This window comes from Apostichopus japonicus, chromosome 23, assembly GCF_037975245.1.
Source record: "Apostichopus japonicus isolate 1M-3 chromosome 23, ASM3797524v1, whole genome shotgun sequence".
NCBI lineage: Eukaryota > Metazoa > Echinodermata > Holothuroidea > Aspidochirotida > Stichopodidae > Apostichopus > Apostichopus japonicus.
Window position 1 is genome coordinate 16,355,868 of NC_092583.1, and position 24,295 is coordinate 16,380,162.

At 38.0% G+C, this 24,295-nt stretch overlaps 1 protein-coding gene across 3 annotated transcripts in view; it reads right to left on the reverse strand.

Moving 5' to 3' along the window:
• LOC139964780 (low-density lipoprotein receptor-related protein 2-like) overlaps positions 1-24,295 on the reverse strand; it is a 144,372-nt gene that overhangs the window by 73,632 nt on the left and 46,445 nt on the right. For all 3 annotated transcript variants that reach the window (XM_071966743.1, XM_071966742.1, XM_071966744.1), the window contains exons 26-39: positions 24,014-24,133; positions 21,560-21,685; positions 20,348-20,544; positions 18,918-19,102; positions 17,532-17,760; positions 16,112-16,286; positions 14,146-14,268; positions 12,330-12,523; positions 11,854-12,104; positions 9,852-10,020; positions 7,048-7,150; positions 5,869-6,108; positions 3,721-3,822; positions 2,380-2,565 (exon numbers count right to left, since the gene is read on the reverse strand). In XM_071966743.1, coding sequence (XP_071822844.1) covers positions 2,380-2,565; positions 3,721-3,822; positions 5,869-6,108; positions 7,048-7,150; positions 9,852-10,020; positions 11,854-12,104; positions 12,330-12,523; positions 14,146-14,268; positions 16,112-16,286; positions 17,532-17,760; positions 18,918-19,102; positions 20,348-20,544; positions 21,560-21,685; positions 24,014-24,133 — 2,400 coding nt within the window. The remainder of the gene's footprint in view (positions 1-2,379; positions 2,566-3,720; positions 3,823-5,868; positions 6,109-7,047; positions 7,151-9,851; positions 10,021-11,853; positions 12,105-12,329; positions 12,524-14,145; positions 14,269-16,111; positions 16,287-17,531; positions 17,761-18,917; positions 19,103-20,347; positions 20,545-21,559; positions 21,686-24,013; positions 24,134-24,295) is intronic.

Sequence of the window (24,295 nt, forward strand, 5' to 3'; positions counted from 1 at the left end):
AAAAAAATAAGGAACTTTGAAAAATTACGGTATAGGCTCCAGATTGCATATGCTACAGTGTGTTAGGATACTAGTTTTTGTCCCGAGGAAGAAAAGAAATCACGGATATTCCGCGAATTCGCCGAAAAAGCTCATGCCTGGTAACAATATAATATGATGTCAGGTAGCTTATTAAAACAGAATAGGGAGTAGGTGTGTAACCAGTAAAATAGAAAGGTGTGTGTCAAATAACTCTACTCTAACTATATACTGTGTTACAACCCCAACTATGTAACACTGCAGTTCCTTTCACTGGCCAGATGATCCTCATTGTTATCTGTGAATTTAACTGGCATCCCTATGTAAATGTGTTTTCTTTGTTCCACACAAAGTGCCCGTTGTTACTCTGTATTCAGCTGGTAGCAGTTAACAATATACAACAGTATACAATCTTATAGCTACAATACAACATATATATATATATATATGTTGTTTTGTAGCCATAAGATAGACCTCTTTACTGGATATAAGGTAATCTCAACAGGTTAGGCAATAGCCATGTTTTTCAGTATCATGTCAGTTCGTACTTATTGACAACGTGCTAGTTACATTTCAAGTTCAGACTTTTTGTCGTGTCATCAGATGTTTTTCGACATCCTGCATTAATTAACTAATACAGGGCCCCGCTCATCTTTAGGCTACTCCCGTTAGGCTCCTCGTTAGGCTACATTTAATCCACCCTTAACACTGCGATATGCACAGCATTTTCCTGACCGGTCACTTCTAATGAATAGACAGACTTTCTCTTGTGACCATATTCTTCAGTTTAGTTTCTGGTCTATTTATAGTTTGATTCAACCTATTCGGGATGTATTAGTTCCTACCTATTCCCGTCCTTTTAAATGCTGTGCACTGTTGAATGGTATGATTGGCATATTGTACCATATTAGCATCATATTGTACTTTGAATCCCTAGCCTTTTCATCTTTTCTCTCCATAGGCATTTAGTCAGCTACTAGTCCATGGCAGATAACCAATATACTGAGACAACTAAATTATTGTCAAGTACGAGTTTATAATTTGCTATGATTATTCGGAACCCTTTGCTTTCTTTACAATATATATGTACATTTCCTCTTTACTAAAAATCCTGCTAGATTTAAAATCCTTACATGAGCTAAAAAACCTGCTAGAGTTAAAAACCCTGCCAGAGCTAAAGAGCCTGCTAGAGTTGAAAACCTGGCCAGAGCTAAAAAGTCTGCTAGAGTAAAAAAAAACCTACTAGAGCTAAAGAGCCTCCTAGAGTTAAAATCCCTACAAGAGCTAAAGAGCCTGCTAGAGTTGAAAACCTGGCCAGAGCTATAGAGCCTGCTAGAGTTAAAAACCTAGCCAGAGCTAAAAAGGCCTGCTAGACTTGAAAACCTGGCCAGAGCTAAAAAGCATGCTAGAGTTAAAATACCTGCCAGAGCTAAAAAACCTGCTAGAGTTAAAATCCCTACAAGAGCTAAAGAGCCTGCTAGAGTTAAAATCCCTACCGGAGCTAAAGAGCCTGCTAGAGTTAAAATCCCTGCAAGAGCTCAAGAGCCTGCTTGAGTAAAAATCCCTACATGAGCTAAAAAACCTGCTAGAGTTAAAAACCATACCAGAGCTAAAAGCCTGCTACAGTTAAAATCCCTACAAGAGCTAAAGAGCCTGCTAGAGTTAAAATCCCTACCGGAGCTAAAGAGTCTGCTAGAGTTAAAATCCCTACAAGAGCTAAAGAGCCTGCTAGACTTAAAAACCCTACCAGAGCTAAAGAGCCTGCTAGAGTTAAAAACCCTACCAGAGCTAAAATTCTGCTAGAGTTAAAATCCCTACCAGAGCTATAGAGCCTGCTAGAGTTAAAATCCCTACCAGAGCTAAAAAGCCTGCTAGAGTTAATTAAAATCCCTACCAGAGCTAAAAAAGGCCTGCTAGAGTTAAAATCCCTACCAGAGCTAAAGAGCCTGCTAGAGTTGAAAACCTGGCCAGAGTTAAAAAGGCCTGCTAGAGTTAAAAACCCTACATGAGCTAAAAAACCTGCTAGAGTTAAAAACCCTACCAGAGCTAAAGAGCCTGCTAGACTTGAAAACCTGGACAGAGCTAAAAAGCCTGCTAGAGTTAAAATCCCTGCCAGAGCTAAAGAGCCTGCTAGAGTTAAAATCCCTGCGATAGCTCAAGTGCCTGCTAGAGTAAAAATCCCTACATGAGCTAAAAAACCTGCTAGAGTTAAAAACCCTACCAGAGCTAAAGAGCCTGCTAGAGTTAAAATCCCTACCAGAGCTAAAAAACCTGCTGGAGTTAAAATCCCTACAAGAGCTAAGAGCCTACTAGAGTTAATATTCTTCAATCCATAGATACAAGGGACGAGGATACACTTACCGGCAACCCAATCTATTGTGATGCCTCTGACACCGTAAGCCCCGATGCCATTGGTAACCAAGTCCTCAATAGGGCTACCTGAGGGGTGAACACGTTTTATGTTGCTTGGACGATTGTTTGAAGGGCTGTAGTCACAGAAATATAGCCAATGTTGCCGTGGAAGGACATCAATTGCTAAAACATACACTGTTTAAGAAGAACAAGAACAAGTGAAAGTTTCAAATGCTTGTGGAATGAATTTCTGGTTTGCAAGAAAATATTTATCAGACTAATTGTACCAGCATAATCGGATAGTAAAACAAACGCCAATTTTTTTTTGAATCCTGTGTGCATAGTTTTCAAATTTTACATAACATCACATACAACACACATTGTCTATGTCTTGATTACATAAGGTTACATGTGGCGGAGATGTGAAATGCCAAGGGTTCAGAAGCTTATTGACTTATATGACGATTGCATATCAGCACCAGCTTATATCAAGCCTCGCCTTTTTCCATGAGTCTTCAGAGAGTTAAGAGGCAGGCATGTAATTGTTGCACCTATTCCTTACTTAGTGTTCTCATGTGACAGATAAGAGTGTACCTCACCATCTGACCACTTTTTCAAGTACTGAGGGGCGAGGGGGGGGGGGCACCCCTTTCATCATCAATGCGGTATAGCCATGGCAAGCAGAGTTGTTTTGAAAACATTGAAAAGACAGAACCAAACTACATTTAACAAATGGCACCTCAGGAATATCACAACAGCACAGCAGCAATTTGAATAGATCAACAGGAATTCTCTCCGGAATTTTCTGGAAAAAGTTTTCAGTCGAGAACCTAATGGTAGTTACGCCTCTTCACTTTACCTATTTCTATGTTTTACGAAACTGATGTAGACATATCTTTTCATTCTTATACCCACTGTTGTAACTTTTTAAGGGTGATCAAAGCTTATATATTTATCTTCCTTTGATGCAATTTGCAACTTCCATATTAGACAATAGCTAAAGCATGAAAGATTTAAAATAAAAACATGGATTGCTAACGACTATAAAATGTAAATCCCACCTACCAACCTTTACCAAATCATCGAAAAAACTTTTACCCCAATCCTCAGGTGCAAATTAGCTTTCTTTGCAACGTACCAGAACATCCAACAAGAGTTTTGATACTGTTGTTTGCACATCAGAATTGAAAAAAAAGAAGGAAAAAGGAAAAGTCTGATCATACCTAGAAACTCCATGTACAAATCTGAACATTGACAAGCCTTAAACGAAGGAGGGGGGGGGGGGGGGTGTGCTTAAGGCTATAACCTTATTATTCCAAACCCTGCATGAAACAATGTTACAATACTTACGTGGACCACCCACTGGTACCATTGCCTCATGGTGGTCACTACCACTGATGGTGAATCCACGAATTACATGTAACTGTGCAACAACAAGGAATCTTGTTACATCTAAGAAAATGACAAAAGCAAATTCCCAAAGGGTAAATGATATGGATACTTAGATACTAAGAGACATTGATCAACAGTCTTCAAAACTATATCCAACCTAAAATGTTTTAATGAGATGAAACCTCAAATCTATGGCACATTACCTTAATGAGGTAATCTACTGTTCTTTGGGAGATATCAGGATACTCTAAAGCCCGGGTCACATCTGCGCGATTCAACACGCGATTCAACTCGCAACTAAATCGCGCGAATCAGAAAGTTGCTTCTGAGAAGTTGCGCTGATTAGGACATTGCTCTACTGCAAATCAACCCAAATCGACGGCGCAACTTTTATTGCGCAACAAGTTGATACCCGTGTCTAACTACGCGATTCAACTTTCAATTGTATTGCGAGTTGAATCGCGTGTTGAATCGCTCAGATGTGACCCGGGCTTAAGACGTGCAGCAATGTTGAGATAGCACAGTACAAGATGACTGCTATTATTTGCTTTTGCTTTCTTTTTTTTTAATATAGCACTTTATACCAGTGATAGGTCTCAAAGCGCTTTACAGACGTTATATTTCTTCTAAAGGTTAACTGTAGTGAAAAGATTTCTTACTATAACTCCAAGGAGAAACATTGAACTGACATGGAACCCTCAAAGATATAATTGAAATGTCAAGTACTATCAAAATATATGGTTGCCATGGGAACAGAGGTCAAAGGTCACATTGTTAAAGGTATATTTTTAGTGAAATTTTGTGTTAAAGCTCCTCCTAAGCAGCTAGGCTGATATTCTTCAAACTTGGTGGGAAGCAAAAGCCTAAAATCAGAGGTCAAGTTTAGGGAAATTAATTTGTTGCTATAACTCCAAGGGGAAACAATGAATTTACATGGAACCTTCACAGGTTTAATGGAAATGTCCAGTACTATCAAAATATGTGGTTGCCAGGGGAACTGAGGTCAAAGGTCACATGGTAAAATGTCATATGTATAATTAATACCAGTAACCAGTCCAAGTGAAAATGAGGAGCATAAACCTAACCTAAAGTAAGAATAGATCTAGCTTATGCTGCACCATCCAGAACCTAACTGTTATGTTAGGCCTAGACAAATGATTGATACAAATAGGCCACAAAGTACAATACTGTGCCTGGCCTGGTCCAATTATCTGTGAAAACCCGGCATAACTGACAGGGTTCGGGTTTTCCAAGAAGGGTAAGAATGGCCGTAATGCAAGATGCAATGATAGCGGGTTCAACATGGGAACAGGAAAGTCACAGTTTTGTGACAAGGTTCAGCTTCACGTCCAGGTCTAGCCTATAACTTGTAAACATTTGCGTGAATACGTGCGATATGTATACTGCGCTGTGTTTAGGCGCATAGCCTTGGACTACTTCCTGCGTCTAAGCGCCTAGAGGACAAGGTCCGCCTGGTTTCTCTTTAGTTACCTTCACGCGACATAACTTCACTGATTGACAATGAAAGGTTATCTTTCTAGTGCTAAAAGTTAGTATAAAATGAATAAAAAAGGAAAATTTCACAATAATTTTATCACTATTAAAAGTATGATTCTGGAGTCAGGACTCCCAGAATAAATTTGTTCAGTGTAGGGTTCACAAAGAATGTAGTTATTATTAACTGGTATTGCCAGACTGCATACCTAATCATAAATTTGTTGATTTGAAATCAGTGTTTGCTGGCGATAAGATATGCCCTAATATTTTCTCTGTAATAAATGTCTTATCTCAATGATCCCTTCAACCACCTCAACCTCCCCCACCCCCACCTCCCCTTCCTCCCAGTAGAAATGTGTAATGTTATCTTTACAATGTTCCTCCAATACTTGACCATGATTGGCTAAGCTTGTAACAGCCATTAATCAAAGAGACGTCAAGCGGTGAAATAATGAAAACAAAACATAGGAATGCGGGGATATAATAATGGGCATAAGAAAGACAAAAATATTATGACCCTCTGGCAATAACAAAAATTTAACTGAGGAAAAGAGTATTAACAATATTACTAATAATGGTGATTATAATGGCACGGAAAGAGTAACTTACTTCGACAAGTTTTTCCATCAGGATTCAGTTCAAAGCCCATTGAGCACTGGCAGACCCTTGAGTCTTGACTCACTGGCAGGCAAAGGTGAGCACAACCACCATTGTTCACGGCGCACCCATTTGTGATGCCGAGAGGTCTAACCATCACTTTGATCATTGTAGCAAGGACGTTGTGTCTGTAGATCATCAAATTTCCTCCAGTGCTTTTATCTACCCTAATAACCTGTTGCAAATTGTTATCTGTGTATAAAAGATATTAAGGTTGTGTTAAAGAGGTAGTCCGTAAATGTGATATATGGCTCCTGGGGCATTACTAATTGACCGCTCAACTTGTCTAGCGTCTGTGAATATTGAACAACAAATATCTGTGTAAACTCGGCATATAATAATAATTATATTCTAATGTACGTTTGTTTGTACGTTTGTTTGTTGCAAATGTACCAACATAGACTGAGATGAAATCCATATGTAAGAAAACCATCTTTCAAAATGTGGAAGTGAGAAGACCTATCAAGAAAGATAAAGCTGCTGTTATGTAAGTCTGTAAAATGATTAAGCTTCACATAACACTCAACAATAATGTGCATACAACTGTAGTGTTAGGAAGGCCTCACATAATCACTTTTAGAGATCATTATCACCAGCTCAAATTGCTATATAACAACAAGTTGATGGTAAGTTGTACTGGATTGCCAGCAAACATTCCCAAGTATCCTGTTATGATATGCATCCTCACACTTGCTTTTGTGGCTATGGAACCACCAAGGATTAAAGGATGTGAAGACTCACGCACAAAGAAAGTGTTAGACACCACCATCGATCCCAGAAAATACACACAGCTTGCTACCATTGGTAATTAGACACTAGTGTACAGTCAGTACATACAGCTGCGGTCAATACCCACAGCACAGTGTACAAACAATACAGCAATGGACATCTCAGGTCCAGCTAAAGATAACAAAGTATCACGTTTCATTACTGTAGTTAGCTTTTTCAGATGGCCGCACGTGGTTTGGGGCGAGTCTTCAATGCCTTTACGAATGTCTATGTGAAGTATTGAGGTATGTGAGGTATGTGAAGTATTGAGGTATGTGAGGTATGCGAAGCTACTCTTCGCATACATTACTCTTCCCCTCTTTTAACATTGGCTAGATTACCGTACTAGTTAAGTAATCTTACCTATAAAGTAGAGATGGTCACCATGAACAGAAAGGTCACGAGGATCATGTAAATCAGAAATGACAGTCCTCCTGTCTGCACCATTCATATCACTGCTTTCAATCTTAACAGTAGAAAAATATTAAATGATGAAACAATTCAAGAAAACCTTATTTCGAGCAACTCTTAAGACTGTTTAGGACTTATTGAAATGATCTAAATATTCAAAAAATTAAAATAAAACATTCTCAACTCAATTGACATGATGACATCATTCAGTCTGCTGTTGTTAGATGCATTTCACAAAATATCAGCAAACTCGAAAAAAAATCCAATTTATAACATACAAAATGCTAAGAGAATGTGGTCTTGACCTAAAGATGCAGAAAGTTTCCAGCAATTTTCTTAAGCAACTAAATTGAGCCAGCATACTATCCTTTTTATAAAGGAAATGAGATGAGATGATTAGAAGGAGATGAGAATGAGATGATCAGAATGAGTACAAGACGAGAACAAGTATGAGAATGAGATGAGAGTCAGAAAGAGGACCAGGATGAGATGAGAATGAGTATGAGAAGTGAGAATGAGATGAGGATCAGAATGAGATGAGAAAGAGAATGAGGACCAGGATGAGATTAGAATGAGAATGAGTATGAAATGATGAGATGAGAATGAGGATCAGAATGAGATGAGAAAGAGAATGAGGACCAGGATGAGATTAGAATGAGAACAAGACGAGAATGAGGATGAGTATGAAAATGAGATGAGGATCAGAATGAGATGAGAAAGAGAATGAGGACCAGGATGAGATTAGAATGAGAATGAGTATGAGGATGAGTATGAGATGAGAAAGAGAATGAGGAACAGGATGAGATGAGAATGAGAATAAGACGAGGATGAGAATGAAAATGAGATGAGGATCAGAATGATATGAGAAAGAGAATGAGGACCAGGATGAGATTAGAATGAGAATGAGTATGAGATGAGAGTCAGAATGAGATGAGGATCAGAATGAGATGAGAAAGAGAATGAGGACCAGGATGAGATTAGAATGAGAATGAGTATGAGATGAGAGTCAGAATGAGATGAGGATCAGAATGAGATGAGAATGAGATGAGGATCAGGATGAGATGAGAATGAGAATGAGGACCAGGATGAGATTAGAATGAGAATGAGTATGAGATGAGAGTCAGAATGAGATGAGGATCAGAATGAGATGAGAAAGAGAATGAGGACCAGGATGAGATGAGAATGAGAATAAGACGAGAATGAGGATGAGAATGAAAATGAGAATGAGTATGAGATGAGAAAGAGAATGAGGACCAGGATGAGATTAGAATGAGAATGAGTATGAGGAGTTGAGAATAAGAATGAGGACCAGGATGAGATTAGAATGAGAATGAGTATGAGGATGAGTATGAGATGAGAAAGAGAATGAGGACCAGGATGAGATGAGAATGAGAATAAGACGAGAATGAGGATGAGAATGAAAATGAGAATGAGTATGAGATGAGAAAGAGAATGAGGACCAGGATGAGATTAGAATGAGAATGAGTATGAGGAGTTGAGAATGAGAATGAGGACCAGGATGAGATTAGAATGAGAATGAGTATGAGGATGAGTATGAGATGAGAAAGAGAATGAGGACCAGGATGAGATGAGAATGAGAATAAGACGAGAATGAGGATGAGAATGAAAATGAGAATGAGTATGAGATGAGAAAGAGAATGAGGACCAGGATGAGATTAGAATGAGAATGAGTATGAGGAGTTGAGAATGAGAATGAGATGAGGATTAAAATGAGATGAGAAAGAGAATGAGGACCAGGATGAGATTATAGTGAGAATGAGTGAGAGGATGAGTATGAGATGAGAGTCAAAATGAGGACCAGGATGAGATGAGAATGAGAATAAGACGAGAATGAGGTTGAGAATGAAAATGAGATGTGGATTAGAATGAGATGAGAAAGAGAATGAGGACCAGGATGAGATTAGAATGAGAATGAGGATGAGTATGAGATGATGAGATCAGAATGAGGACCAGCATGAGAATGAGATGAGAAAGAGAATGAGGACCAGGATGAGATTAGAATGAGAATGAGGATGAGTATGAGATGATGAGATCAGAATGAGGACCAGCATGAGAATGAGATGAGAAAGAGAATGAGGACCAGGATGAGATTAGAATGAGAATGAGGATGAGTATGAGATGATGAGATCAGAATGAGGACCAGCATGAGAATGAGATGAGAAAGAGAATGAGGACCAGGATGAGATTAGAATGAGAATGAGGATGAGTATGAGATCAGAATGAGGACCAGGATGAGAATGAGTTGAGAAAGAGAATGAGATCAGGATGAGAATGAGGACCAGGATGAGATGAGAATGAGAACAAGAACCAGAATGAGATGATAATGAGATGGTGTGTCAATAATATTCATGTCAAAGCTAATCAGCCAACATGTTCTACCCTGTGCACAGATTTTCAAATCATACAAGGACCTGTGTTCATAAAGCATTATACTGCTAGAGTTATGAGCACTGATTCAAATGCTTCTGGACTTGGATAACATCAATCAAAATATATTTTAAGCATCCAGACATGGAATATTAACGAGAGTATATAATATATATATTATATAGGATATTATAATGGATATTATAATATACTGGATATTATCATATAATGGATATTAAAATATATAATAGATATTATAATATAATGGATATTATAATATAATGGATATAAGGACATTTAAACTACTCAGTGTCATGAGACAAGGAATGGGTCCAAAAAATATTAAAATGTTAGAAATTTCATAGTACCATTTGAAATGATCTATCAGACCAATAGAGGCGGTCAGTGTCTATGGCCAGTCCCCCTAAGCTGCTCAAGCGATCCTCCACTAGCCTGCGATAATTGCTTCCATCCATTGACACACTGGCTATGTGTATTTGGACACCGACTCCACCATTATCTGCCCAAAATAGTTTTCTGCAAAGATGGATTGAACTCCAGAATTATTCAACCTTAAAGAGCTGATTATGAAACTAAGCAAAGATCATGAACTCTTTAATCTCCTCTATGAGGTGTTACTTTCTAATAAAGTCTAAGGCAAAGAAATCAACCTGCTTTGAGTTATATCAATATATTTCAAGATTTGTGTATCAATATTCAGTCATAAGGTGAAGGGTGTGGCATACCCGTTATAATTTGCACCCTACAATCTCTAGGTTCCTAGTTCAAAACCTAACAAGAGCCCCAGATTAGCTTGACCTATGCAACATTGCTGCTATGCAGTGTTGGTTAGCAGAATCTTCTGTGGAGTTGGTACTTCTGGTTTGTGTATTGGGGAAACAGGGTTTCAATACAGCTTTTATCACCATGGCTACACTGCAGTGACGATGAACATGGTGCCTTCATGGTCACCACTTGGATAGGACTTCAAATGAGCTTCCGTTTGCTTCTTACACCCTTGGGAATTACTTGACTAAAAGCAGATTATTTTAAGTTTGATTACCAATTTTATCAAAACTTTTGATAACTACTGTACTTAGAAGATTACAATTGTATGCGTGTATGTGTGTATGTATGCATGGGTGTATGTATGTATGTATTTAGATCCTCCTTCAAGCAGGAACTCGTGAAGAAGCCATCATTGGTTTATCAAAGGCGCAAGCTGACCGAAGTCAGTCTCTTAGATTCATATTAAACGTCCATCATTATGAAATGTCAATTGTCAACAACTCTATGACTGGACGGCATACATTAAACTTGGAGTGACTGGAACCCGGGACCTTATGATTGAAAGTCACCGGCTTTAACCACTGAGCTATTCATCAGTTCTCATCAAGCAAATGTTGCAATTGCACTCATGGATTTGAACTAGTACTAATAATCCAGGAAATTTTTAATATTGTTCTCCTACTCGAGACTTGTACTAGTACTCATACTCAAGACTTGTCAGATTTGCACTTTTACTCAGACTTGTACTCATTAATTGTACTGCTACTCAGACTTGTACTCATTATCAGACTTGTACTCCTTATCAGAATTGAACTCATACTTAATAATTGTACTCCTACTCTGACATGTACTCACTCAGACTTGTACTGAGACTTGTACTCACTCAGACTTGTACTCCTTATCAGAATTGAACTCATACTCAATAATTGTACTCTTACTCCGACATGTACTCACTCAGACTTGTACTCACTCAGACTTGCACTCCTTATCAGAATTGAACTCATACTCAATAGTTGTACTCCTACTCCGACATGTACTCACTCAGACTTGTACTCATACTCAGACTTGTACTCACTCAGACTTGTTCTCATACTCAGACTTGTTTTCAAGACTTGTATTCATTATCAGACTTGCACTCATTCTCAGACTTGCACTCATACTCAGACTTGTACTCAATAAATGTACTCCTAATCCAACATGTACTCACTCAGACTTGTACTCATACTTGTACTCACTCAGTCTTGTACTGGTACTCAATATTTGTACTCCTACTCCGACTTGTACTCACTCAGACTTGTACTCATACTCAGACTTGTATTCATGAGACTTGTACTCCTTCTCAGACTTGCACTCATAGTCAAGACTTGTACTCAGACTTGCACTCATACTCAGAATTGTACTCATACTCAGAATTGTACTCCTTATCAAACTTGTACTCACTCAGACTTTTACTCATACTCAGAATTGTACTCATTATCAGGCTTGTACTTGTACTCATGATTTGCACTCATATGGCATAAGTGAAATGTTTGATACATTAATGAATATGAAGAGTTAAACAGACAAAACGTGATAACTAACCCACGTGAGGGCTCAGCACATAAGGCGATAGGGTCACCAATATCAACATCTACTGTCTTAGTGAGAATTGTAGTTCGATGATGGATATCACCATCCATCTTGATCACCTCGATGGAGTTTCTCTTGGAATTAGTCCAGAATATGTTTCTTGAAATCCAGTCGATGGCAATAGCATGGGGTGTTCCATAATATGCAGAGGGTACAAAGTCAGTTTTGTTGGGACCCATCATTGAGGCCCGTTGAATCTCCCTCTGTAGCAAAAGGTCAAAGTTAATTTGACACATATTCAAATCAGGCAGCTTAAAATTGATATCAAGATAAGATGATCTTTTTCCCCAGTGCGTTGATATTTTTCAGAAATACGAGTACTAGCAAATTACATGTACTCGTATGCATGGCTTTGAAATTGTACTCCAGACTTTGATCTTGTACTTGGCACTTTTGTACTCACTCTTCCAAGTCTGGTTGGTACTTACATTTCTCAAAGGGTCAGTGTCAGAATCATCCGTTGATTCTGTCCAATAAATATATCCATCTCGTAAATCAAAGTCTGCATCAAAGGCATTGCGTAAATTGTGCAATGGTACAGTAGAATATGTTGTTTGATTAGAATCCAGGTAGGTTGACCAAACTGAAAAACCTCCAACAAACAAAATAGAAGGTCCGTGATCTGAAAAAGAAAAACAGGCTTTTGCTTCATCTAAAATTACAGCCTGGAATAACTTGTGCTATGAAACAATGTGACAAACAAAGTCATGTCAACATTGATTTGATTCTAACATCTTAAAAAGCTGGCCTAGCTTCATCTGGTATGAAATTTTTCTAGGCCCTATGGCCCTATGTTAAGGAGGCACACATCCAACCTGACCTTATATACCTAAGCAGTTGACTCCAAAACTATGAGATACATAGTCTGAACAATTTTCCGCCCCATCTGGCCTAGCTAACTTGATCTGCATTTTTTCTCCCGATTTCACATTCTGCGTTTGGCCTGTGTGTACACTACACTACAAAGCACGAAGATCCTTAGGCCTTGTTCACATTTAAGAACGCACAGGTGATTATTGATATTAGGTCCACGAGGAGGCTTATCAATTAAGAAAAAGACGCGTTCACATAAGAAAGAGTGAGTTTCGTATTAAGTCCGCTTGCGAGATTAATATACTGCGCAGGTGTGAATAGGTCATATCAGCTGTTAACATTTCCCTGTGGCATGCCGTTGACACATGTGCTGTACTAACGTGGTACGTACTACTCCGTACACCATTGCGCTCGAACATTCAATCATTTCACTTACACAATATACTGTATTCAAATTTCAAACCAATTCGTACCACTATATACCATTACACGTTAATCCAGATTCATATTTCTTACAAACCCTTCAAATGGATGAGCGAACGATCTTGCTAGTCACTGTTTTACTGCTGATGTCATATTTGAGGCTAATCCAACATCGAAGGCATTTAATGTTAGGTCTAAACACCTAGTAAGGTCTATGCGTAGGCTAATGTAACTTCATTATAGGCTAGGCCATATGTAATGGTTTTTGCCTTTAAGTACTTGCCGTAGAAACCAATTCCAAATCAACCGTTTCGAAATTCACATAAAATTACTGATTTTGGCCTCTTCAAAAACCTGCGAGTTTGGCGTAAAAAGAATTATAGTTTATTAGATTTAAGTGGACTGCCATTCAGTTTGTTTTAGTCTCACAACCTTAACAGTGACTTTTCTGAAGTGTTGGTCGTATCGGTGCAAAGAAAAATGACATGGGTCCACGTATAGCGTGGTTGGGTAGTGTCTCTGTTAAGAGAGGCAACGGTCTGATACTTAATCAATCACACAGCATTGTTATAGTGTTATGAAGCCCCTACACTGATAAATCTAAAAGAACTCCTGATTTGTCAACATCTCTACTACTTAGAATCATTGTAAGTTGTTCTGAAAGATAACTTCTCTATTTCTCCAAATCCAAAATTGATAGTCACTGTTAAAAGGGAGGAACAATGCCACTGAAACCCACACTCTAAAATGGGTGACCATAAGCATAGTTCATTGTGAAAATTGACCATTGACCAGTCTGTTTTACCCCCCCCCCCACTTTAGTCCAGCCGTAAAGTCTTTGATTGTGAGAAAAGTTAAATCATTTACGAGAAAACAAAGAAAGTCTTAGATGTGAAACGGCAAGTTGAAGTTGGGTCTCTATGATGAAACAATAGGAAGCTGAAGCTGTTTCTCTCACTTCAGCCCATTTAAGTACTCGAAAAGAGTGATATGAATTGATATGCAGACCTGAGCATGTGATGCCATCCTCATTTAGTTTCTTCCCAACTGGACAATGACAGGAGTAACCAAGGTCTGATTTGGACAAAAGGCACAGATGCTGGCAAGGATTATTCTCACATGAATTTGTACCTGAAAAAACAAGTAAATTGGTTTTAAAATAGCTATTTTGATTATTAAAACAAGACAGAAAGCAGAAGAGTAAAGCAAGCAGTACAATATAATGGAATGTTTTAAGGTACTTTCATTTACTTGGATGGTCCTACTACATTTATCAGACTATACTTAGACGTGTCAAAAAGAAAACCTCCAGCATCAGCTGCACAATCCTGCTTAGCTAGGATGAATCAAAGCTTATGTCCCATACAGCCTGGCTACAGGATGCTGCAGCCCCCTCAGCCTACTGCTGCAGCTGTAATATCAAACAATTGGGATTATCTCTGGAGACCTGTAGTGTGAAACTGCACAAAACAAAAGCTTATGTGCTATACAGCCTGGCTACAGGATGCTGCAGCCCCCTCAGCCTACTGCTGCAGCTGTAATATCAAACAATTGGGATTATCTCTGGAGACCTGTAGTACGTGTGAAACTGCACAAAACAAAAGCTTATGTGCTATACAGCCTGGCTACAGGATGCTGCAGCCCCCTCAGCCTACTGCTGCAGCTGTAATATCAAACAATTGGGATTATCTTTGGAGACCTGTAGTACGTGTGAAACTGCACAAAACAAAAGCTCATGTGCTATACAGCCTGGCTACAGGATGCTGCAGCCCCCTCAGCCTACTGCTGCAGCTGTAATATCAAACAATTGGGATTATCTCTGGAAACTTGTAGTACGTGTGAAACTGCACAAAACAAAAGCTCATGTGCTATACAGCCTGGCTACAGGATGCTGCAGCCCCCTCAGCCTACTGCTGCAGCTGCAATATCAAACAATTGGGATTATCTCTGGAGACCTGTAGTGTGAAACTGCACAAAACAAAAGCTTATGTGCTATACAGCCTGGCTACAAGATGCTGCAGCCCCCTCTGCCTACTGCTGCAGCTGCAATATCAAACAATTGGGATTATCTCTGGAGACCTGTAGTGTGAAACTGCACAAAACAAAAGCTTATGTGCTATACAGCCTGGCTACAGGTTGCTGCAGCCCCCTCAGCCTACTGCTGCAGCTGTAATATCAAACAATTGGGATTATCTCTGGAGACCTGTAGTACGTGTGAAACTGCACAAAACAAAAGCTTATGTGCTATACAGCCTGGCTACAGGATGCTGCAGCCCCCTCAGCCTACTGCTGCAGCTGTAATATCAAACAATTGGGATTATCTTTGGAGACCTGTAGTACGTGTGAAACTGCACAAAACAAAAGCTCATGTGCTATACAGCCTGGCTACAGGATGCTGCAGCCCCCTCAGCCTACTGCTGCAGCTGTAATATCAAACAATTGGGATTATCTTTGGAGACCCGTAGTACGTGTGAAACTGCACAAAACAAAAGCTTATGTGCTATACAGCCTGGCTACAGGATGCTGCAGCCCCCTCAGCCTACTGCTGCAGCTGTAATATCAAACAATTGGGATTATCTCTGGAGACCTGTAGTACGTGTGAAACTGCACAAAACAAAAGCTTATGTGCTATACAGCCTGGCTACAGGATGCTGCAGCCCCCTCAGCCTGCTGCAGCTGTAATATCAAACAATTGGGATTATCTTTGGAGACCTGTAGTACGTGTGAAACTGCACAAAACAAAAGCTCATGTGCTATACAGCCTGGCTACAGTCCCCTCAGCCTGGCTACATTAGCACTATTCAAACCATGTAAAGGAACATTCCAGTCCAGAATACATCATCCATGTCATCAACTCCACAATTTTCTTTTATCTTTACTTCCAGTGCAGTGAAACACAAGCAATTTTCCTGTCACTTTGGGAGTCTTAGTTTGCAATGTAGGACTGTCAATAAGTTTACAAGATGTTACTTACCATTAGGTTGTAGTGCAGGGTGTTTTATATGTGCACCTTGTATGCCGTATTGCCGAAAGACTCTAGTAGCATTGGTACCACCAAACTTAATAACTCTCTTGATGCTATGGTCTGGCCCATTTGTCCAGTACAGATAGTCTTCAAAAACACAAAGGGAACCTACATGGCTGCCAACCTGAATGTGAATTGGTCATCAAAATATAGACATATTAAATCAAATGCTTGAAAAATTCATGAGTCTTATCTCCATAAAAGGAACATTAATATAAAAGACAATAAACAAATAAGTTTGTAATAATAATTATAGAACTGTCAACCATCATTGTTGGTATGAGCCTCTTTAACTACAACCAAACTGTCGTTTCTATCCCAGGAACAACTTAATAACTAAAGTATAGACAATTATAACACTAAGAACAAACTGTGTTCTGCTCTTGCACAAGAGAAAGTAACTTCTGTTGCAAACATCTAAAGTGACGAAAACTTCCGACTCGGATATCAACAAATCTGCGCGTTATGGTACGGAAAATTGATGGTGCCATTAAATGTCAACTTGTCAGCTATCCAGCGATGGGTAGCGTTTAGCTAGTGAAAACTTCTATCTAGACTTAGAGACCACATTACTTCTGGAGTGTTAGGTCAGTGGTTAACACCAGTGCCTTTCAATCATAAGGTCCCCGGTTCGAGTCACTCCCAGATTAATGTATGTTATCCAGTTACAGAGTTGTTGACAATTAACAATTCATAATCATGGACGTTAAATATGAATGTGAGCGACTGACTTCGGTCAGCTTGCTGCTTTGATAAGCCAATGAGGCTTCTTGGCGAGTTCCTGCTTGCAGGAGGATCTAATATACATACATACATACACACATACTTTTGTGATTTAGTGTGTAAGTCAATGGGGCTTTTAATGAGCGTATGCTACCTTAAGTGATTAACCTGGAGGGCAAGATCACAAAATCACAAGGAGTGGTAGCTCAGTGGTTAACGCCAGTGTCTTCAATCATAAGCTCCCAAGTTTAAGTCACTCAAAGATTAATGTATGTCGTCCAGTCACAGAGTTGTTGACAATTGACAATTCATATTCATGGACGTTAAAATATGAATCTAAGAGAGTGACTTCAGTCAGCTTGTGGCTTTGATAAGCCAACGATAGCTTCTTCATGAGTTCCTGCTTGCAGGAGGATCTAAAATACATATATACATACATACATACAAGTTCGCTATTTCCCACCAAAAATAATCTCCCCCTTGCCCAAAAGACCCCTTAAGCTGTCAAACTCTCATCAACATAACTCAACTCCTCCCCTCACATTGCCCTTTCTCCCAAGCCAATATAGGACTCTAGTTACCCCACAAAATGCTTTATAACATGTGCATCCCCTGAATGAAGTGATTAAATACAGGTGGTACGAACCAATGCGAGTATATCTATCCTTTGTACATTGCTTCCGTCATAGTTACAAGATGCAATGTAATCAAGTCTTCCATCTGCATAATACACTCTCTCAGCTGGGAGATCCAGAGTTAACCCAGTCACCTGGTAAAGATCCTTTGCCATAATTATTTGTCTGTTTTGTCCATCTAAATCGCATCTCTCGATTATTGCATCAGTTTCAATACTAGTCCAAAACATAAATCGTTTGCTGTTCAATAAAACAGAATAGAGTGTCACTATTCTTGTTGAATTCCTGTGGGTGACTATTGGAGTTGGTGTAATAACATGCTATCATAATATCAGGTATATAAAATGCTATGTTGTGTTAGACTATCAGATATCAGTATCAAGGATAACAACATGTTATATCATCCAAAGACATCAATTACATAATGCTATGTAATTCCATAGCATCAAATATTAAAATAATGCTATGTTGTTCTATAGTATCAGATATTACATAAGCCTTTGTAGTTTTATAGCATCAAACAGTACATAATGCTATGCTGTTCTGTTCCATCATATATTACATACTGCTATGTCGTTCTATAGCATCAAATCTAACATATTGCTATGCTGTTCTTTAGTGTCAGCTATTACATAATCCTTTGTTGTTCTGTAGTATCAGATATTACATAATCAGCTATGTATATCAGATATTATATAAAGCTATGTTGTTGAATAGTATACAAATAATAAATGGTTATGAGTGCAATAGTGCAAATATTTCATTCGTTGAAAGATGGAATGTTCCATTCAACTCGGCTGCGCCTCGTTGAATGGAACAAATTACATCTTTCAACGAATGAAATATTTGCAATATTGCATGAATGGAAACCATTCATTATTTGTTTTATACAACACCTTCAAATTTGGATATAATTGGATGTAAAATGCACTCATGCAACAGATTGTTTTGAACAGACAGGTTTCTCTGCTCTCTTACCACTGAAAAAAGTGCTACCAAAAAAGTATAACACATGGTTCTATTTCATAGAGTGCAATAGAGCGGATTTTGCATGCAATCGACGAGCAATTGACCAATCAAATGGCCAGAATATAATTAGGTGTTGTATAATATCAGATATTACATAATTAGCATAGTCATATAGTATTAGTTATTACAAAAAGCTGTGAGAGGAGTATTCTAGTCACCTAGACTACTCCAGTTCCACCCATAATTTATCTCAATCTGTAATTTATTTCAATATTTAAACAATTTCATTGCCTTGCTTTTTGTCTTAATGAGTGCATTTGATAAGGCAGTATTAAGTAGAGTGGCATGGGTTGGAATATAGGGTAAGTAACAGATGAATGATTAAATTGAAACAATCCATCTATTTGGTGTAAATACATAATGCTTACCCATCTCTCGGATCCAATTCAAAGCCACGAGGAAATGAAATATTCTCTGTGACCAGATACATCCGATCTGACCCATCCATGTTTGCCACTTCAATAGCCTTAACGGAGTTATCCAACCAGTAAATATGACGGCCAACCCAATCCACAACAAGACCCATTGTTATGTCAACACCACCAGAAATAATCTGGAAGTATAGAACAGACGACAGATGAAAGCCTTGCTTAAAGAACCAGAGAACCACTTACCTGCAAGAGAATGATTTCATTCCTGATCATAGTGACCCTTTGTTTTCATCACATGTCAAATTAGTTCAACTTTTAAATTTAAATTATTTTACCTTTAATGAAGGAGATGTGATAGTGATATTAACCCACTGGGCTTTTTAGTGAGGACATTTTTTAAGTACCAAATATTTACACTGTTCACATGTCGTTCATGGTCAGAGAAAATAAGTTGTGAATAGTCAATCTTGGTGCAGACCAAGGGGAATTGTTGACCTCTTAAGAGGGTTTAGAAATCTCAAAGAGTGGAGGTGATACTGTTAACAGAAACAAGCACAAAGCAGAGAAACGGACAAAAATCAAACTTTGCTATGAAAATCAAACTCATTTGTAAGTAGGCTCAGCTATGAACCTACTTTGCTATTAAAGCCATTACTCGTAAGTAGCCTGATTCTATCTCCAAGATACAAAATGCTGTTAGAATGGAGTCTGATCTTAAGATAAAGTAACCTTCCAGCAATCTGTTTTTAAATAATGAACTTCAGTCACCAAACTATTCCTTTTACAAAATAGATTCTTTATTTTAAATACGTTTAAGTATATGCTTGATGCAGTATCATTTTCTTTAATTTGATAACCATCACCGTTTCATATTAATTTTATATGTGTTTAAATCATTTACTTGCTTCATTCTTCTGTAATAAAAACATTCTGTAAAGAGGAATGTGATGTTTTCTCCACTATGCTTAATTGGTTAATAGTATTTTCACACATTTACATTTTTTTGCCAAAGTTTAATAAATATTTCTTCATCAACCTGTTTTGGGGGTTTCTGCACTTTTTCTAGGAAGAAAATGCAGTATTGAGCTACCAAAGGTGAAATCTAGCAAATTTGTGTCAATGTGTGGGTTAATAATTTTTTTTTTATTACACACAATTTTCATTGGACTTTCAGATATAATCATCACAGGTTTCCACACAAGAATTTGGAACCTGTCACAAAGGAATGTTTTTTTGTTCTTTTTTGGTAAGGGTATTATTGTGCAGTCGGCAGCATAATGCAATTGAACTGAATACAGCCATCATGCATATATGACACAGAACATAAGTACTGTATAGCCTTCTACCGAGGAGGTTATCCCGTCTGTGACCGTATCTAGGTTAAAATCTTCTTTTATATATGTCTAATAACTATGACAAGTACACACCTTTTCAGTCGTAGTGCCATTAAACACATAAATAGCATTTTCCCTAAAGTCAGACAAGAACAATAAATCGTCACGAATATCCCAGTCAAAAGCTAATGCATGTCGCCACCTGATGAAGAGGTCAGATTCCTGGTTGAGTAGGTTGTACTGTATTATGTTATAGCTAGTGGACACGAACATCATAGGGGGTGATGGATCTGCCACAACCAAAAAACAAAAATATTTTACAAAAAGTTGTAAAGTTGGACAATTTTGTTGCAATCTGTGCACAAACTCTAGTATGAGTCTATCACATCTGTCGGATAAATAAGTTAAGACAAAATTATGCATGTAATTTACCAAAACATCTCCAGATCAATTAAATAAATTCACATAGCTGGTCACACCAAACCCCCCCCCCCCCCCCCTCCGACCACTCCCACCAAAGCCTCCATAGTATAGAAGCTCTACACATATCCCTCATTATAACAATCAGCTTTCTTAAAGCAGCATTTTGCATCCTTTTCTATGGTTTTTCTCAACCTCAGATTCCACAATGCCATAACGACATACATAACTAGCTTATCTATTCAAATCTTACTTCAAATGGTGGCATAAAAGTCGAAAAATTTACAACTTTCAACTTTGTTTTTCTCGAAGATATTTTCCGTTGGGATCCAAATAAACATCGCCCATAATATGAATATTTAAAAGCTACGAACATCATTGGCCAATACGTAATACAACACCATGCTTGATTTGTGTAGATTGTCTATGGCAGATGTACCAGGGAGCTGTTAGAGTCAAGCTCGCTGGTTGTACCAAGTTACCAAGTTGACGTTTGAATCTATTTTTAGCAATGGCTCATAACTAAACCTGCATCTCTGATTGGTTGGATTCAAACTACTGGGTTGGGGGAACTGTATGCGATTAAATATAAAATGTGGAATTTGTCGGTGGACACTTTTCTCATCATCAGCAAATGTCCTTAATTTCTCGCCAATTAACGCTTTTGGCAGGGAAAAAACTTGGCTTATATCTTAGTTTGCTGTTTTGTGATTGATATATGTAAAAACCTTGATGGACTTGTCAAAAAAGTGGAAAACGCCGACAAAACGCAAAATGCTGCTTTAAGTCATACAAACATATAAAACACAATTTACTGAACTTAGCAAACTAACTTTTTATGCCAAGGTTTTTGACTTAGTCCAAAATAGTAATTAATTCACTCACCTGTATGGACACATCTACCCCGGTCAGGAATCACAGTGTAACCTTCTGCACATCTACAAACAAACCCACCGTGGGTATTGGTACAGAATTGACTGCAGACGCCCAACTTATCACACTCATTAATGTCTGAAAAAAGACACTGATGATATTAGCCTAGATACAATGTTAAAATTAGGATGGTGATGAGAGCTGCAGTATCTCACAGCCATGCTGTTTAGGACATCAGGTTTCTTTTGTGCAGTTCACATAATAGGATATAATGCCTAGGGTAGCATACTCCTGTTAGAGTCCATATCCATCCGCTCGATTGTTCTCCTGTTTCAGGAAAAGTGCCAAAAAGCAGCAGGAGAACATCTTTTTTGACCTGTTATCAATCATATTCTAGTTTTTTGTGTATTGCATGTTGAAGAGCATGAATGGAAGTACATGTGGTGAGAAAATTGGGTCAATTGAGGCAATTTTAGACCCCTTTAGGCCTCCCAGGAGCAGCATACGATAATTGTTCACTACTGAGTGAAGAGGTTTGATTACAAGTGGCGAAAACTTCCGGCACGGATAGCAAATAATCTGCGCGGTTTGGTACGGAATATTGATGGTGCCATGAAAGGCCAACTCACCAGCTATCCGGTGATGGGTAGCGTTTAGCTAGTGAAAACTTCTATCTAGACTCAGAGACCACACTACTTTTGTGATTTAGAGTGTAAGTCAATGGGGCTTTTAATGGGTGTATGCTACCCTATTGTCTGATATCGGTTCGTTCTACCGGAGGTTTTTGAAGTTGCTGCAGCTTTTATTTTTAACAAGTTGCCTTATTAAAGAGTTGTTAGAGAGGGGAAGGGGGGGGGAAGGTTTCTGTTTAAATGTTTAAAGATTAGCTGGCATGGTGACGATAAATTACAGCAGGAGTACACTGTAAGATATACAAGAGGGGCTAAAAACCAAACCATCATCTTTAACCAACTTATGTGGCAGAGATCTCTGAGAAGAACAACTCTCTCAAACAGCTTAGTAAACTTGTTTCATTTTTGGACGATATCCTACTTTAAATGTCGTGTCTGGGGCTGTCAGATTTTAAATCTGTGATGTCATAGTGCCATTAGTATCTAGAAATTTTTTACTTTCTTTTCAAATTTTCAAGGTGAAATGGTAACAGTTTTGAACCTTAAAACTATTCAATGTCATCATTAGGTCATGTAATAACCAGCTTCAATATTTTAGATTCAACATTTCCAAAACCCATCTCGATTATAGAAAAGATAAAAAATGGAATAAATAAAGAAAAACAATATAAATTGAGACTTAATGATGTCATATTTAGACTTGATCAAGAATTTAGCCTTACCTGTGAAGTAACATTAAATTCTGTGATATCTCCCCAATGAAATACAATATTTCTTAGTTGTTTGGGGAATATATTCATGACAGTTATATCTATCACATAGACCAATCATGATGGTTGGGCTTGTGTATCCTGGCTGTGGAAGGTGAGGGTGCGGGGGGGGGGGGTCGTTCATGACAATTATCTCTATCTCATAGATCAATGATACTCTCTTTGGTATTTAAAGATTGGTTAAATTGCAAGGCGTAAAACTTAACGCACAAAGGTTATGTTTCCCGTAATTTATTTGAATGGAGTTGTGTTTTGCAAATGCTGAATCTACACTATAAAAAATCAAAATATCGCAGTTTAATATTCACTTTACGTGGATGAGTGCATTTGTAGGAGTCTTTTAATGGGTACCTCCGGTGTTTTAATAGAGGGCGCTGTCATATTGTTTCTAATGTGAATGATCTGTACTATATGACAATCTCTGTATTCAAGTAACACCGTTACACGAAAGTGTCCACCAGTGGTGAACACACCTGACGAATTTGCATTCAGACGTGCTGGATTATTGTCTTGTTTATTCGTGGTTCAACGGAATGAAAAAAAAAAAAGAAGCTTAATAAACTGAAAGTAAAGGTGCTTAAAATAGTTAGCACTACTTCAAATTTCAAAAATACATTCAAAAGAATTCTTCCTAAGTTAGTAAGTAAATTTGTTCTTAAAAGGCGCATTACATGTAAAAACATCTCAACGCGTCTCACAACATCAAAATAGTAAATTACAAACAATAAAACCATCAAATTTCCAGTAAAAAATTCGCAAAATAAACTCTATGATAAAAGATTAAACATGCTTTTAATATGATAATAATATTCTATAAAACAATCTTGATTAAAAATAATCTTCATAAAGATGAGACATAAGTTTAGATTCAAAACCATTAAAATCGTCCGTTAAAACAAGTAAGTGTGGTAGAGTGTTCCATATAATAATTACACACTAACTTTGAATATAACACTTGCAATCCTGTCATTCAGAGTGGATATCTTCTACTTGTGATTAATATCCCTAGATTGTCATAGTTTCTAATTAGCTAGATATTACCAAACTTGAGAAAATAAGCTTACCAACACAATGTTTTGTTCCATTTATTCGGAACCCTTCACGGCAGTCACACACAGCACCAAATGGTGAAGCTTGACAAATTTGAGAACATCCTCCATTAAATGTCTCACAACTGTCAGCATCTAAAGTTGCAAACAGAAAACATATATTATCTATCTAGAAGGCTGAATGAAAACATAAATTATCTATCCAGAAGATTGAGAGAAAACATATATATTCTATCCAGAAGAATAAGAGAAACATATATTATCTATCCAGAAGACTGAGAGAAAACATATGTTAAG